This window comes from Loxodonta africana, chromosome 22, assembly GCF_030014295.1.
Source record: "Loxodonta africana isolate mLoxAfr1 chromosome 22, mLoxAfr1.hap2, whole genome shotgun sequence".
NCBI classification, from domain to species: Eukaryota; Metazoa; Chordata; class Mammalia; order Proboscidea; family Elephantidae; genus Loxodonta; species Loxodonta africana.
In genome coordinates this window covers 14220554-14237670 of record NC_087363.1, presented here as the reverse complement: position 1 = coordinate 14237670, position 17117 = coordinate 14220554, and the positions used below count along the sequence as shown (strand labels likewise).

The 17117-nt window shown below is 46.7% G+C and overlaps 2 protein-coding genes across 15 annotated transcripts in view; one reads left to right on the top strand and one right to left on the bottom strand.

The window, feature by feature from the left end:
- PXK (PX domain containing serine/threonine kinase like) overlaps nt 1-10506 on the top strand; it is an 86461-nt gene extending 75955 nt beyond the window's left edge. For 4 of the 14 annotated variants that reach the window (XM_064274308.1, XM_010589707.3, XM_064274307.1 and 1 more), the window contains one exon: nt 9260-10506. In XM_064274308.1, the coding sequence (XP_064130378.1) occupies nt 9260-9474 (215 nt within the window). In that variant the 3' untranslated portion in view covers nt 9475-10506. Of the gene's footprint in view, nt 1-5094; nt 5133-7975; nt 8010-9259 lie in introns of all 14 variants that reach the window. The other 10 variants (XM_064274319.1, XM_064274318.1, XM_064274316.1 and 7 more) reach the window with 7 other exon arrangements.
- A 553-nt stretch (nt 10507-11059) lies between these two features.
- Nucleotides 11060-16349, bottom strand: PDHB (pyruvate dehydrogenase E1 subunit beta). Its single transcript, XM_003410037.4, has 10 exons — nt 16275-16349; nt 16134-16187; nt 14730-14837; nt 14576-14638; nt 14441-14476; nt 14008-14293; nt 13383-13493; nt 12951-13042; nt 11883-12024; nt 11060-11584 (listed from the first exon to the last, which is right to left on the bottom strand). The coding sequence occupies exons 1-10, from the start codon at nt 16314-16316 to the stop codon at nt 11439-11441; spliced, it is 1080 nt and encodes a 359-aa protein (XP_003410085.2). The 5' UTR covers nt 16317-16349; the 3' UTR covers nt 11060-11438.
- Nucleotides 16350-17117: the final 768 nt, after the last annotated feature.

Genomic DNA, 17117 nt, shown 5'->3' with positions numbered 1-17117 from the left:
GAGAAGGACATTGTGCTTGGCAGAGTACAGGGTCATTAGAAGAGAGGAAGACCCTCAATGAGGTGGATTGACACTTTGGCTGCAACAGTGAGCTCGAGCATAACAATGATTGTAAGGATGGCGCAGGACCGGGCAGTGTTTTGTTCTGTTGTGCACAGAGTGGCTATGAGTCGGAACCGACTCGACGGCACCTAACAACAACAGGCTGTAATCTTTATGGGAGCAGATCGCCAGGTCTTTGTCCCCCACGGACAGCTGGTAGGCTCAAACTGTTGACCATTTGGTTAGCAGCTGAGTGCTTTCGCTGTTGCGCCACCAGGGTCTTTTAACAAAGTGGTGCATAGCACCTCACTGTGCATTAGATGTAGTTCTGGGAAGTTAACTGCCTAGGTCTCATCTTTACATACCGTGGGGAATCCACAGTCGATTCTGGAGTTCTTTTGTGAGTCCTCCAGTTTGCCTGGTTTTTCAGTGAAAGCTTTCTCATAGAGTAGCAGGTTTGCATGAGACAAGGTAACTTTTAGAATAAGAGGAAGGAAAAAGAGAAGTCTTTTGTCATTAGAGTTATGTTGGAAAAACTTTGTCTGAGGTGAGGGAGCAGGGGGCATTACTGTGAGTGTGATAACACCCACCTGAAGGGGACATGGGAGGGTTCAAGGGAAAACATGCGAGGCTCCAGGCACAGTGCCTGGCAGAGATAAGAGACCCCCAGCAAGTACTGGCTCCTTCTTTTCTTTGTCATCTGAAATGTGTTGTTGATGGAATTACCGGCTCAGCCCCAAAGGCTGCGCCCTGACCTCTGCTGGGCGTTTGCTGTAACACTTAAAAATGGTAACTCATGTTAAGTGAAGGACCCCTGATGGTGCAGTGGTTAAGTAAACGGCTGCTAGCCACAAGGTTGTCAGTTCAAACCACCAGCCACTCTGTGGGAGTAAGATGTGGCAGTCTGCTTCCGTAAAGATTTACAGCTTTGGAAGCCCTATGGGGCAGTTCTGCTCTGTTCTGTAGTGTCACTATGAGTCGGAATTGACTCTGCAGCAGTGGGTTTGGTTTTTTTAATATTAAATATTAAAAATAGCAACTCTCTGCTAACCAAAAGGTCAGTGGCTCAAACTACCAGCCAGTCCGTGGGAGAAAGATGAGGCAGTCTGCTTCCGTAAAGATTACAGCCCTGTGGGGCAGTTCTCGGGCCTAAGGGGTCACTATGAGTTGCCTGGCACCCAAAACCAGCAACAGTATTAAGCATTTGCCTGTCAGTCTACCATTTGGGGCCCTAAATGAGGCGCCCACAGTGAGTTTATTCGTTGTTATTCAGGATGCATTAATTGAGCACCTACTGTGTGCACACAGGTGAGCCTTGGCCCTCATGGAGTTCCATTTCCAGTTTCTCTCAGGAGCTCCAGAATGACACACAATTCAGGCAAATGCTTTCCTCAGGGTCCAGCGGTGGTAGTTTTTCTCTCAGTGGTTCCTCTTCTTAAACAGAGAACCTCCACCTGGAAAACTACCAACGAGCACCATCTCAAGTTTCCGTTCTGTGCAAGGCATTGGGAGTTGCTCAGTGCATCCTTGTTGATGGATTTGCAAGGGCTTGCCCTGCCTTCAAGGCCTCGTGTAGTGTGGGCAGAACTCAGACTCGGGGTGGCAGCTGCTGGCTACAGGACAGGACGCAGGGCCTCCTGCTAGGCTCATCCTTCTCACTGCCTCTCTGCGCACTGCCCACTTTGCTGCGTGGAATCACCTTAACTCTTATTTATGTCTTTATTTCCAGACTAACTTTCTGGTTTTTGAAAAAACATGCTTATCTGGGAACCATGTCAAGGATAGTAGTGTCTTCTAGCTTCATGGTGAAAAGCAGTGCTCTCAAGAAATAAGGGAAAATTTATTTTCCAGTGCCAGTATTAAAAAAGTATCCTGCTCAAGGCAGCACCTCAGATACAACCAAACTTGGGGACTGGTGAGAACTGGTTGGGGAATCTAAGTTTGAGGCCACCACTTGCTAGTTCTGGGGCCTTGGGCAAGTTACTTGACCTCCCTGAACTCAGGTTTCCCATCTGTAAAGGAGGGTGGCAGCAGTGCCTGCCTCATAGGCTATTCAGAGGACTCAGGAGCTACACATGTAAAGGTATAGAACAGCACCTGGCGCACAGTAAGCCCTCAGCACGCTCACTTACCGCGAGACCTTGAGTGAGTCACTTTCCGCCTGTGGGTTTTAGTTACCTCCACTGTAAAAGGCACAGAAGTTGGAGCCATCTCACAAGTTCCTTCTAATTAAGCATATTGGAATTCCACCGTGAATCCTACCCGTTGGCAATTTGCTCTGTGGTAGAGCCACAGCAATAGATCAATGTAGGCAAGTTGAGTTTGGGAGCAGTGCCTTTCTTCCTGAAGACGTCCCTTGTAAGCACATATATGGTAGCTAAGGGTCGTTCTGGAGCCCTGGTGGTGCAGTGATTAAGAGCTTGGCTGCTAACTAAAAGGTCAGCAGTTCTAACCCACCAGCCACTCCTTGGAAACCCTATGAGGCAGCTCTACTCTGTCCTATAGGGTCGCTATGAGTCAGAATCGACTCAACAGCAACGGGTCTGTTTGGTTTAAGGGTGGTATTAAGCTCCGTTACTTTTAGGATGCAGCAAAAATGACAGCTGTTTCTAAGTGAGGGCGTCTTATACTCAGGAGCCCTTTCCAGCAATTGCCAATGGCTCAAGCCCCTCCTTTTTCTTACTGCAACTCCCTCCCAGGGGCCTCCTCTGGAGGTCCTTACCAAATTGATGGGAGAACTATCATCTCCCAAAGTCTAGTGGTGATTCCATTGGGTGAAGCCGGATTTTCTAAAACTTTTGCTGAGACCCCTATTTTTCCAGCGAGACATCCCTAGCACTTTCTTTCCTGCTAAAGGTTATGTTTTCTAATTCTGGAAGGTCATGCTTTCATGAACTTTAAAATTCCTTGTTCTTACTTATTTCATGGTAAATGTCACCAACTAATATTTACACTCTGTATTTAGAGAGCCGAGTGGTTTAGCAAGTCCCAGTTTACACCCACACACAAATCCTTCCGAAACCCTTTGAGAGCAGCCAGGCCTTGCCTTTTTTTTTTTTAAAAAAAAGGTTTGCAAAAGAGCATTTTAAGGAACCTTAGCAAGCAGGAGACTCTAAGCTGTTTGTTTTTATTGCTAGTATCTAATGTCTATTTTGGGGATTGTTTGTTTTTACTGCTAGTATCTTAACATCTATTTTGAGGACTGTTTTGTGCCAGGCACCTAAGTGATTTATACTTACTGCTTATCTAATCCTCATGACTACCTGCTTGTCAGAGATGGTATATTATACTGTATGTCCATTTTACAGATGAGGAAACTGAGGCTCTAGCGGGACTGAGGGGCTTGACCAAGGTCACACAGCTGGGGAGCACTAGAAACTCAAACATTTAGCCCACAGATTTGTGCTGAGTGTCTGCTCTGGTCCGCTCTTTCCAGGGTGCTCTCTGGGACCCCTGCTGCTAAACACTGCTTGCAGGAATGGAGACAGCTCTGAACGCAGAGCTAGAAAGCCCAGGCTTCTGTCCTAGCTCAGCCACTTTCCCGCTGAGACTTGGACAAGTAATTTCCCTTCTTTGAGGCTGTTTTTTGTTTGTCGTATTTTTTTTTTTTAGGATTTCCTACTCTTTAGTAAGTAGATAATGCACACGACAAGGCTTTGTAAAGAGTAAAGTGCTACCGGGCAGGCGATGCCATGAATGTAGACATCAGGGATTCCCAGCCCCTCTTGCTACAGTGGATGAAAGTTTAAGCAGTGATTTTGAAAAGAGAGAACTGCCATTTTGTAGGAACCCCAGGCTGTAAGAATGAATGATGAGAAAGGGGAGTTTAGAATCTGGGGACTGAAGGAGGGAAAACATACATATGGGCACAGAGAGTGACTGTAACCTTAAGTAATAGGAAGGAAGGGTAAGACTTAATAAGACACAAAAGAGCTTCTAGAATTTGCCTGCCTAAGTCACCTACCTAGGCTCAAAATTGATGCGTGGCCATAAGAATTACCTCTTTTTCTCAAAAGCTATACATGCACACCTCAGGCACCATCTTTCTGCCCTTTCGGGTTCTCTCTGAAGAGCATGTTGGCTTGTGCTCTCTCTGTGTGCTGCTGCAGCCTGCCAGCCCACTCCCAAGCCCAAGGGTGCGAGCTCCTCCCTGGTGTGGTCGGGGCAGGCAGGACAGTGTTCCCAGCATCCTTGGTGTCTTCCAGAGCTGCTCCCCATGTGAGTGGTCTGCCCCCCCCACCCCCCCAGCTCCCCCACCCAGGAGAGTTATCCTCTGGACAATGGGGCAGAGTTGGTTCGTTGGGAACCCTGTGATTTACTGTCAGGGAAAGCTTTTATCCTTCACATTTAACCTGGAACCTAGGCAGTTAGAAAGAAAGACAAGACAGATGTTTGCCTTGCCTTTTCTTTTTTTAATGGTTTATAGTTGCCAGTAAGCTAATGCTGGATCCCCCAGATCACCCACTGCCTGACTCAGCTTCCAGATGGCAGGCTCTGGGGGGCGCTGCTCCTTCCCAGGGCTGGCCTGCCTGCCTGCCCAGGAGCCCTCCTCAGACCTGCCCTATGCTTACACTCTTCCCAGCCTTAAAAAAGACGAGTCTCCGTCTTAGACAACGGAGAGATTGTTTGGAAGGAAGTGAGTTTTCATTTTTCTGCCCTCTTGATAAGCCGTCCTTGCTTAGTAAGAGAACTAAGCATACTCACTGTACCCATTACGCTTTTCAGGGGAGGTAGAACCTTCAGGATGCTTCTGGAATAAGTGTTGTGCTTGTAAATAAATAGAAATAGCACCTAACTGGCTCAGAAAATGGAAGGGGAAGAGGAAAGCAATTTGTTGGTTACTTTGTTAGCGCTGTTGCCGTGTTGTAAAAGGGTCAGTGTTGTGCTTACAAACCACTGCACTGATTTAAGGATCTCCTAGCTTTGCGGTGAGAATTATCAGCGTATGACTCAGACGAGTATTTTACTGTCTCTTGTTGTTTGATAAATGATACTAAGATCTGAATAATGACTGTGTCCCCCTCTCTCTCTCTCTCTCTTTGCTGTCTTCAGTAGAGCATGCACCATTTTGAACGTGAATTTTCGGTAAAGTAAGCTATGCTGATTTCTCTAACTTTAAAGATGCTCTGTTTCTCTATGTGAAATGGGACCCTGTGCGTCTAGATCACTGAAGTGATGAGCAAGTGGGAAAGCTGATTTGAGACTATTGCCTTATCAGAACATTTAAATGAAATACAGCATCTTTAAAAAGCACCCCCAGTGACTTCATTTATATTCATTTCATTTTCATTGTGACCTTCAAAATCTTCATTTTCCACTCTTATTTTAACTTGAAAATACAGCTTTAAAAGGAGTCTGAACCCTGCGCATCTGCTGCATGGCATTTGGGCATGTTTTGGTTTTGGACACCATGCCTCTCAGAGTCCTGTTGCTGCTAAAATCTTGCCTCCTAGTTATTCCAGTGAAGGGGAAAAAGGAGCTAGGCAGTGAGTTCCTGGTTACGAGGAGACAGTTTACTGGCTTTTATAACTGACAGTAGGGAAAAATGGGTCTTCTCTTTAAGCATACTTAACAATTCTCCCAAGAGCTGGTGCTGCCTGCTTCCGGGGTCATGCTCTGCCTTCTCTCCTGAGGGTGGCTGGTACGTCTGTGTTGTTTGGTGGCCATTTGGCCTCCCCACCTATGTGTGTGGACCACAAAGGAACTCAGACCTACACAGACCGCTAGACTGCCCCCTGCTAACGCTGGCCCCGAGGTAAGTGGACCCTCAGGCGTCCTTTCTAAGAGGCTGTCAAGGATGTTTCTGGCAAGGCATTCTCCCTTGCTGCAGCTATCTGTGCTCTCCTGCCAGGGCCTCAGCTAGACTGCCACGTTCCCCTCTGGGCTGGTGGAAGGGTCCCATTGAGGGCGGAGTAGTTGGGTCTTAGGGTTTTTGCTCAAGAGAAGGGGAGACTGGAAAGGTCAACTGGGACGAGGGCACAGTGGTGAGTCTCAGGTGCTCAGCGGAAGCGATGCTGGCGGCCCCTGCAGCCCACTGCCTGGTTTGTATTCAGGCATCACACTTTTTGCCACCTGAAAGGTCGGCATGGGATTGACCACATGGAGAGCTGACTCCCTAGATCAGCCCCTGGCGTGGCAGGGCATCTGGCACGGTCACGTTGGTCGTCCTGGCAGGAGCTGTACACCACACGTTCACATCCTTTTATTTCCTCCGTACCAGCTCAGTGCCCTGAACTGCTGTTTGTAATTACAGATAAGCTCTCTTGGAACATCCCCCATTGTATTATTGCAGGCCGATATTTTTAAAAGCTGTGTGAGCTCATTAATTGATCTAATGTGGAATCTGTCAGGTCTTATCTGTGGCCTGGGGATAAGGGATCCAGAGGTTTCTTGGGGCTGGAGGAGGGTGGGGAGAATACTCAGTCACATTTGAGGCAGTGTGCACTCAGGTTTTAGGCACTTGTTCCCAGGTTGGTCACAGGACCAGTAGCTCACTCTGAATTTGGTCCTCGTTAGCCCTCCCTACCCCCGTACCCCCAGTGTTACCTGTGTGTTGTAACTTATACCCCAGTGGACCTTCAGAGGGAACTGCAGACCATGGACTAGGCCCAGAGAAAATTGATGGGATGGGGCCTGTGGACAGGGACTGTGAGTGCCCAGGTCTCTGTCTCTGCTTCGTCCAGTTTTGATGTTCTGACCCCTGGACGGGCTCTCCCTTTCTAGGGCGTTCTGAGCTGTTGAGTTAAGCTCTGGCCTTCTTTGCCCTGATTGTACGGTACACGTCAAGATCCACATTGGTTGTCCCAGGCCAGAAAAAAAAACCTAACAGGACGACAGGCCCTTTGGGAGCAGCCTGGCCCTCTGTGAGCGGACATCTGGGTGATCATGCTCCTTACCTTTGAACGAGCAGCCTCTCCTTTCGTGAGCAACTCTTATGAAAAGAGATCCTCAGGGTTCCATTTGCTTTACAGGCACAAGTTACCCCATAGTACTTTGGACATTGTATTTATTTATAGCATGTATATTTTCAAAGAGACTCGTGTAAAGTGGCAACAACTTCAGCCTTCACCTGGAAAATGAAGATCCATTTAGTGAACACTACCCCAAAGCTCCCAAACTCTGTGATAGTGAATTTGTGCTTTTAATTTCCAGTGCCTGCTGATGAGGCCAAAGTTAAGGGCTGGTTCCCCCGAGAGCTAAGCAGCTGTGTTTTGTGTCAAGGCCCTGAAGGCCCATCTCTAAATTCCTGGAATCCTGGGCTGGAGGGGTGGCCGGTCTCCTGATGGTCAGTTTCCAGCCTTCAGTAGAACCTCTAAGTGCTGTCGCTGCCCAGAGCCTGTCTTCTGTCCCTCACCCTGCAGTTACTCTGCTACCCAAGATCGAAGCTCAGAGCTGGGGGGCAGCAACCGTGGAGCCCCCCCAAGTACACACACTTGGTCCTGAGTCTCCAGGCTCCGCTGCCCCCTCTGGCCCCGGGGTGGGAGAGCCCGGAAGGAGGGCGGCATGGTGCCCACTCACCCCTGTGGGCAGTGCTTACTCTTGGTGCCCAGTCAAGATCTGAGTTTCAAGAGCCTTCAGCGGCAGTCTCCCCTCCTCCTGGTATTCACTGGTCACTAGAGGAGCGCCCTTCAGAGGAGTGCTCACAGCACACACTCATTCTCCCTGGTTTTCTTACCTGAACAGTCATTTCAGATTTAAAGTCCTTTTTTCTTTTTTGTAACCTCGTGACATAAAGCCGGGAACCCTAGAATAGAACATAATAGGACTTCATTCATTGGTTTTTTGATATCGTATAGAGCTAGTGAGAATGACGTGTTGTTCATGTGTTCGTTGTCTGTACTTAATCTTTCTTTGTATGCCACATCGTCCATCACTGAGAGTCCCGAGATTGCAGAGCATGCCAGTCTGTATCTGTGTGGTTTCTAGATCTCAGCTGCCTTGGGTTTGGGTAAAAGGTGTAGAAGAAGGTAAGTGGTCTTCTGGGAATTGTTAAGACTTTAACTGCCTCCTGTCACACTTGGTGGAATATGCACTTGAGTAGTTTCCTGGTGATCCTGAACTCCTCATCCATGTGAACTCAAGCACTGATTGGGATCGGTACTTGTTACCACCACAGCTTGGTAGCAGTTGTGGGGAAGGCCACCTAGCAGAAGTGTCCTAGGCGTGGCCCTCAGGTGGGTGGAGGAGGGAGACAGTAACAGATGGCAGGGTCATGGAGAGCTGCGGGGTCACAGCAGGTGGGCACTAACACTGTGGCATAGGACAGTTCTTTAGGACAGGGCCTTTTCTGTACTCAGTGACTGTTGTCCCGAGAGAACACTTCATTCATTGATTCAGAAGTACAAAAGTGGAGTTCCAGGTGTTGGTGTGCCTGGAAGCTGAGGGAAGTTTTAGATACCTGTCCTGTTTCCCTCTTCTACCCCGCTGGGGTAGTAGAGCTCAGCTTCCCAGTCTCTCCCGATGCTTCAGCAATGAGACACATTGAGTGCACTTCTGTCCTGTTCCCAGGTTGGACCACAGTGGAAAAGCACACTGCTTGAAGAAGACTCATCCCTGAGAATTCTATTACAATGCTTTGCATTGCTAACAATTATTAGCATTTGGTTTCTTTACTGCAACCTAATAGGAAATAATTATTGGAGACAGACTCTTCTCGGGAACATGTAACCCAGCAGGCGCTGGCTCCTTGCCGGGAACCCTGAGTGGTTTGTCACTTTATGTTAAATCACATCCTTCAGATACTGTGCATGTTGAACAGCTGAAAAACTGTTCATTACTTATTAGAAATTGGTATTCAGGTAGCCCAGCCTTGTGTGTACAAATGTCCGTCTTTCATTGCTAGTTAGGGGCAGGGGTTGCTGCCCCAGGCCTGGATAAGCAGCTGATGAACTCCTTTTGAGACCCTAACTAATATTGGAAATGGAGTCGAGACTCATCTGTGCAGAGAGTATCGTTGGGTTGAGTTTCGGGTAGTCTGTACTGTATGTTAAGATGGTCTTTTTTCACATAGCTGTTATTTGGGAGAGATGGACACATTTGATTAATTCTCCTTTGATGCTTCTAGCTCAGTGTTTTTTAAAAAGCATAGTGGGTATCTTTGTCCCCCTGAAGGAAAACATTTACAGTCCCACCAGAGTCTGCTCTGCCCAGGCCTGAGCACGTGTGTGTGTAGGACGGGTGGAGAGGTGGACACTGACTGCCCCCTTCGCCTCCGCAGGGACATCAGCATTGCCTCCGCCTCCACCGCCACCTCCGCCTGCACCACCAGCAGCTCCCTTGGCTCCAGCGAGCACAGAGGCCCCGGCACAGCTCCCGTCCCAGGCTGTGAATGGTGTGAGCAGAGGGGCCTTGCTCAGCTCCATCCAGAATTTCCAAAAAGGAACTTTGAGGAAAGCCGAAACCTGTGATCACAGCGCTCCTAAAATCGGCTGAAGCTTCCTGTTTACACGCAGAGGGAAAAGCTCTTTTTTTCCCTCCCACCCCCAAACCCTAAAGTACCTTCTTCCTGGATAATTACTGAGCCAGTACAGCCACATACTGTTTTGCAGACACTCGTGTAAGAGGCTTTTCAAGAGAGAAATATTCAAGTAGAAAAGTCGGGCTGGCGTTGCTGCCTTGAGATAAGTATTTTGCTCCTTTGTTCTTTTTACCATTTTAAGGGAGTCTGGTTCATTCTCTAATGGGCATCTTTTGAGGCAGCAGCATATTGGAATCAATATTTCCAGCAACTGAAGGAAATGGACAAAAACACAGTGACAATATTCAGTTACAGCAGTGAATGGCCTTTGTGTTGCAATTCTTCCGACCCCATCAGACAGGTCCTAAGAAACGTTCCTCTCATAGTTCTTTATCCTAAAGCATCTTCTGGTTATTTCTTAGCTAACTCCCATTTTTGCTATTTGATTTCATCTTAAAGACGTTAACACTCTAGCCCATAACATGGTGATGTCACTGAGGCCATTTCCCCCAATGCAGACTGGGGAAAGCTGGTGGCATTCTAGCAGGAAGGCCGTGTGGTTGTAGACTCAGGGCTGCTGGAGCAACTACTTTAGACCCGTAGTTTAGTTACAATGTATCAAAACAGACAAAATAGGTTGACATCAGAAAAAGCTCTTGGCAATTAGAGGATCTTCTTTATCCTCAGCAATTAAGTTTGGGGTTTGTGGGGGGATCATTATTACAAGTCAATTTGGCATTTGTAGAAATAAGTCCTGATTTTTGAAAGACTATACAAATATATCATCTTTTTATTGTCACTCACGTATTGGAAAGATTCTTTATCCTATGATTTGCTTAAACTCCTAAATGAATTGCACTTTAAGGGTTATAAATAATCCATTTTAAAATTCAAGTGCACACATCAGTGTTGGTTACTGTGCAGAGAACGTCACTGTGTATAGTTTCATGTAATCTGTGATATACGTTCAGCTGTATTTTTTATTAAAATAAACCACGTCAAGAAAATGGGTTGTCTGTAATGAGAACTTCTTGTAGCACCTTTTGTAAACATAAAGACTAGATCCACAGCCTTAAGTTTCTTTCCCACTTATCCTATTTTGTGCTGTATTTTCCCTTTTAATGAGTAAGAGCTAACAATCTTGTCTTGCTATTTACATTAGGCACCACCTCAGTGATTATAAAACTCATTTAAACCAGCTTTTCCATCTCAGCTTCTGAAGAGAGCAGCATGACAGGATGGCTGGCTTTTGGCAATGCGAAAAATACCTGACGTGAATTTTGCTGTAATTTTAAAGGTAACCTTACTAGAAGTAGGCATTCGAAGAGTCTGTGGACAGGGTCCCGTTCCCAGTGATTGGGTCTAGGTGATTAGTTCCTGATGAGGGCTGTGAGGCCTGAGTCCTTCCAAAGTTAGCTCTGCTATTTTGGATGAAGCTTTAGACAGCTGAGTAAAAAGAAGCAATAATTTTGTACAGTATCAACTTATTTTCCATTTGGTACTAATTTAATAGAACCCTAAGTTTTCCACCTAATTTGAAGAATAGAGAAATGCAATTAGTCATAGTCAGGAATTCCTTTATTCCATATCAAAACAATCTAAGAGTAAATGTAGATGATACACTTTTATACACATAAGTTACCTTTTAGGCTGTATCTTTCATCAGGCCACATTCATACCTTGTACGTCTAGTGAAACAGTAACATTTTATATCAGTCTTGTTCAAAGAACCTGGCAATGTAACAGCCCCCCCCCCCAAAAAAAAAAAAAATCCCGGGGAGTTCCTCCATACACAAGCACATTTAGACTTCATCCCAGCACAAAAACATGGTGCTGCTTTAGAGATTGCTTTCTGAGTAAGGTCTTCAGTACAATCCAGGTGAAATATCAGCAAGTATTTTCAATAGGAAATTCCAACGATTTAATAGTTAATACCAAACTAGATGTTTAACGTCTTCTTTATTGCAAATATGATGTCTTTGACCTGAGGTATAGAGTTGTCTTCTAGAATCTTTGCATAAGGCATAGGGACATCAGCACCAGTGACACGAACTGCAGGAGCATCCAGGTAGTTGAATGCAGGACCTAGGAGCGAATAAAGGCTAGGCTAAGAGGGAGGCAAGAGAAGACTCACTGAGCAACAGCACCTTGGCACCAGAGGAGTGGCTGACTGAAGAGGAAACACCAGGTAAAAGAACTCTGGTTACGAGGAACTAACTGCCTTTTGTTTTGCTTTTTAACAGTCAAAGGAGAAAGGCCAAACTGACAAGTTGAAAGTTCAGGTCATTTGGCCACTGCTAGCTTTTAATCATTTTATTCAATATTCAGGTGCACATGTTTATTATACCTTGACTATACCCAAGAACCAGTTTCTTTCAAGTACCTTCCATGATCTTGGCACAAATTTCAGCTCCTACTCCAAACTGTGGCCAGCCTCCTTCCACGGTCACAAGATGATTTGTCTTGACGACACTGGCTTCTATGGTTTCAATGTCCATTGGTCTAATGGTACGCATATTTATCACCTAAACAGGTAATATAATAAATAAGATTTATAGAGCCACCGCATCACAAATAGAGCCCTGTCCCCATCATACCATTTCCTTTTTTGTTTCTTGCCCATCTTTGGGCTAGGAAAATCTCATCTGCCTATTCACCTACAAATGTAAAAGGGGAAACTTAATTTTCAAAAAAAATCTTTAATCTCATGTACAAGCAGCTCTGTTAACTTGCAGAATCCACTTAGCCTTCCTTGGCCTTAACTGCCCTCTCGTCAAAATAAATATAACACCATGGCACTTAAACATATGGGCAAGGAGAGAACTGGAAGGAGAGATCCTGACTTTTGTCTGATTCCCTTAAGTAAGCTATTTCCTTTTTCAGACCTAAATGTCCTTGCGTTTCCACATCAAGCACCTTGTAAAAATATTTTTAACACGGTATTCATCATTAGTAAAAAAATAAAAAACAACAAATAAATAAATAAATATAACTAACATCTGAGTCCATACCATGTCCAGGCACTAGGCTGAGTGTTAATTCTCACAATCACCCTATGATGGAACAGTATTTCTGTTACCTCTATTTTATAGCTGATGGAGCTGAGACTTAGAGCACATAACACGCCCAAGCCTAACTAGTAAGTGGTAGGTCCTGGATATGACAGAGTTAGGCTTCCTGACTTCTCAGTTTCCCCTCTCTCCTAACTGCCAGATCTGAGGTTGATCTTAAGAAAGCAGGTACTATTCTAAAAGGTCCAGCGCTCAGGTGGTTAAAAAGCTAAGAATAAATATTAGAAAAACAAGCAGGCTCCCCACTTCAAATGGCGGCAAAACTAAGAGACAAGGCAAGACTGGTTACACCTAGTTAATCTCTTACAGAACTCAAACTCCTAATTCTGAGTCTGAAATTTAAAAGGAGCCGTTCTGATTCTCTAAGCATGTCCACCCACCTCACATTCAATTCCCTCCTTAGACAGCACTGTCGCAGCTTCTAAGCAGTGGCCAACAGGTCTTGAATGGGAAACCACGGTCACATGCGTCCCTGAAACAAAGTGGTCAGAGGTCAGGTTAAAACTAAAGATGCTGTACCACCCTTCAGCCAGCTGTGGCTCTGCTCATTTGTCAAGTCTTCAGCTCAGCTTCATCCTGTTGACATGAGGGATGTGGCAGCCTTCCTGGAAACAAAATGCAGACCTATGGGACTGAAACTTAGACAAGGACAACTGCAGGAGAAATCAGGGCACCACACATTTTTGACTTGAGCTCATCTACAATTGCTTTTATTCAAAGTAAAAGGCAATAACTTCTAAATTGGATTTGAGCAATATAAATAGAGGGGCTGGCTTAAAGACAGTGTTTAAATGTATACTAAGTTCTCTTACCTTGCCTTTCTATTTTGGCTTTTCCAATAGGAATCAGAAAATCTTTTGATTGAGCTACATCAGGGAATTCGAAAGGAACTCCATACATCAATTCATTCTCCAGCACCACCACTACAAAATAAACATTTAATCAAAAGTAAATACTTATATCAGACTAAAAAAGTATATACAACATCATTCATTTTGTAAAATGTTCCACTGTGCTAATTAACCAAAAATAAAAAACCAGTGCCGTTGAGTTGATTACAGTCAAAGATAAGAAAAAAAATCACATTCTTTACTATCTTTACTGTGTCTATAAATCATTAACATTTTGTATGAGCTGGCTAAGCCCCACTAAAACAAAACCAAACCTGTTACCATCAAGTTGATTCCGACTCATAGTGACCCTACAGGACAGAGTAGAACTGCCCCGTAGTGTTTCCAAGGCTGTAAATCTTTGCGGAAGCAGACTACCACATCTTTCTCCAACGTGCGGCTGGTGGGTTCAAGCTGCCGACCTTCCAGTTAGGAGCCAAGCACTTTAACCACTGTGCCACCAGGAAGCCTTTACTTGTCCCTTTTATGAAGGATTTCATTTTAGTTCTTTAATGTTCAAAAGAGACCCAAGGGTCATTCTGCTGACCTGGATTGTTATCCCGAATGGCTGATTTAATAAGTCCTTTTGCATCCTCTGAATTCCAGGGGCTGACCACCTTTAAGCCTGGGCAGTGCCCATACCAGGCAGCAAAGCACTGTGAATGCTGAGCAGCCACGCCCGCTGAAGCACCATTGGGCCCCCTGAAGACTATGGGCACAGACTGACGGCCCCCAGACATGTAGTAAGTCTTGGCAGCCGAGTTTATAACCTGATCAATGGCTTGCATAGAGAAATTGAAGGTCATAAATTCACAAATGGGCCGCAAACCAGCCTGTCAAGTCAAAAACATAGATATTAAAAACAGAAACTCACAGCACTGAAGTGTGGCAAACAACCACTCCGTTCCTCCAACATTCAAACAAGGTTTTTAAAAGGGAAAAAATCTCTTTGAATGAGTTTCACAGATAATACTACATACCATAGCTGCACCTACTGCAATTCCAGCAAAGCCCATCTATAAAGCAAAGCACAAAATGAGTGAAAATCCATAAAGATAATAGTATGCACTTCATTCAATATGCCCCTCAAACGTATTTCTTGCTGGAAGGCTTACCTCAGATATGGGAGTGTCTATGATCCTCTTGTCTCCGTATTTCTTCCACAGGCCTCGACTAACCTATTATTGAGAGTTGACCCCGTTACTTTTAAGCATACCTGGGAGCAAATGACCACTTCAATTTTGTATAACTTTCATGTATTCTGATTACCTTGTATGCCCCATCATACTGGGCAACTTCCTCCCCCAGCAGAAAAACCTTCTCATCTCTTTCCAGCTCCTCGTCCATCCCTTGATTTATAGCATCACGAACTGTCACCTGTCACAGGTATGGGCAGTTGATAAGCTACAGAGTTATTTAGGATACTACGGAGATTCTCTCCTGTTATACTTACCTAGACTGCCCACAGAATACAATAAAAAAACTAACACTAGAACAGGCTTCTCTTAAAAAGTTCATTGAATTCTGGAAGTATTTTCTAGCATACATAGCTGGTCTCGGGTGTGTTACTGAGAAGCTTACTGAATGCTTTCCTTGATGCTCACCCAAGCTTAAGAAAAATGCTTCCCTTAGTCAGACCTGCTTGCACGTGGTTTCCTGAGCAGAAAGAATACTGGGTTTTTTATTTATACACTTGGTGTAATATGGGGCAGAGAAATGTCAAGGTAGCATAAATGATACTAGGCATCAGCATTCACTAGGTGCTAAAAAAAAAAAAAAAAAAAAAACCAAACCCAGTGCCGTCGAGTTGATTCCGACTCACCGCGACCCTACAGAACAAGAGTAGAACTGCCCCACGGAGTTTCCAAGGAGCGCCTGGCGGATTCGAACCGCCGACCCTTTGATTAGCAGCCGTAGCACTTAACCACTACGCCACCAGGGTTTCCTAGGCACTGCCAAACTGCGTTCAGGATCTTTTTAATCCTTACAGCCACCCTCCAAACCAAAAAAAAAAAAAAACAGTGGAGTCAATTCTGACTCCCAGCGACCCTATAGGACAGGGTAGATCTGCCTCAGGGGGTTTCCAGGGTTGTAATCTTTAGGCTTTCTTCCGCGGAGTGGGGTGGTGGGTTCCAACCGCGGACCTTTCGGTTAGCAGCCGAGTGCTTAACCACTGCGCCACCAGGGCGCCTTACAACTACAATAAGTGTTATTTTACCACACAGATTGGTAGACGCCCCTAATTTAAAAAAAAAGGGGTGAGGGGTGTTGGGTGGGTAATGGAACGTCAAGCCCCGTTTTCACAGACCGCCCATCTGAGCCCAACCAGCCTCGCAGGTGTGACATTTCGGGGTGACAGGCGACAAGGCGGCACGAGATCCACCAGGCTCCAGCGCGGTGAGCGGACTGGGGTCCTAACCCACTTGGGGACCAAGAGGGTTTCCTAGAGGAGGTGACGCCTGCACAGTTCCGAGAGACAAGGAGGAATCTGCAGGACGAGAAAAGGCTGTCCAGGCAGAGGGCAGGCCGGTAAAAAGGCCGGGGGGCGCGCAGCACGCAGGACGCGGACTCCCCAGACCCCAGGAGCCGTGAACACCTCCCAGGCACGGCGCAGGCGCGACCCCGACCTCGGCCCCGGGGCTCCCTCCGGTGGCCAGCGTCCGGGCCGCTCACCTGCAGCGCCGCCGGCGCCGTCCGGTGGAAGCGCCTCCTCAGCAGCCCAGACACCTGGCAGGGAGAGACAGGAGGCGTTCAGAGGGCACGCAGAGTAGGCAGGGGTCGCGGGAGTCGCCGGGCCCCCTCGCTGCCGCTTACCTGCCGAAGGGGCCTCCGCACCAGCCCAGACGCCGCCGCCATCTTGCCGGTGTCCTCTAGCCGCCGCCTCAAGACACCACAGCGGGCTCGGCCAGTGTGGACAGGTCCCGCCTCCCCGCCGCCGCGGCCCAATGAGAGAGCGCGGCGCCCGCGTGTCCCGCCCACCGGATGAGGAGCTGGGGGCGGGGCCGAGGTGGTGCCGTCCCCCTGCCTGGAGCCGATTCAAATCAACTTTATTGACAGCAGGCGGCGGCTGACACGCGGGGTGCACGCCGCGGCCACGTCCCAGGCTGGTGTTGCTCGAAGCGCTGGGACAAAAGTCAGACTCTGAGGAGCATGATTGCTCTAGGCTGAGAGGGACCTTAGGAGGTCAGGGGTCTGTGGCAGCAGAATCCTTTCGGCACCAAGTAGCTCTTGCACACACTCCTGTGACGGGGAACTTACCACCTTGTTAGTGAACCTGGGCAGCGCTATCTCTTCGCTCCTTAGAATGCGAGCAGTAGCCTTTATTCACGCATTAAGCGCCTACTATGTGCTAAGCATTGTGACGAGAGCTTTATACCAAAAACCAAGCCCCGTTGCCGGCCAGTCAGTTCTGACTCGTGGACACCTTGCATGTCACAGGGCACAACTGCTCCATAGGTTTTTCTTGGCTGTAATCTTAATGGAAGCAGATCGCCTGGTCTTTATTTCTTGACACCACTGGGTGAGTTTGAACCGCCGACCTTTCAGTTAGTAGTGTCATTTACTTATCACAGCAACCCTATCAGGTACCGTGTTAGTTAATATTATCTCCATTTTGCAGACGGGTAAACTGAAGCACAGATTGGTTAAATGAGGTGG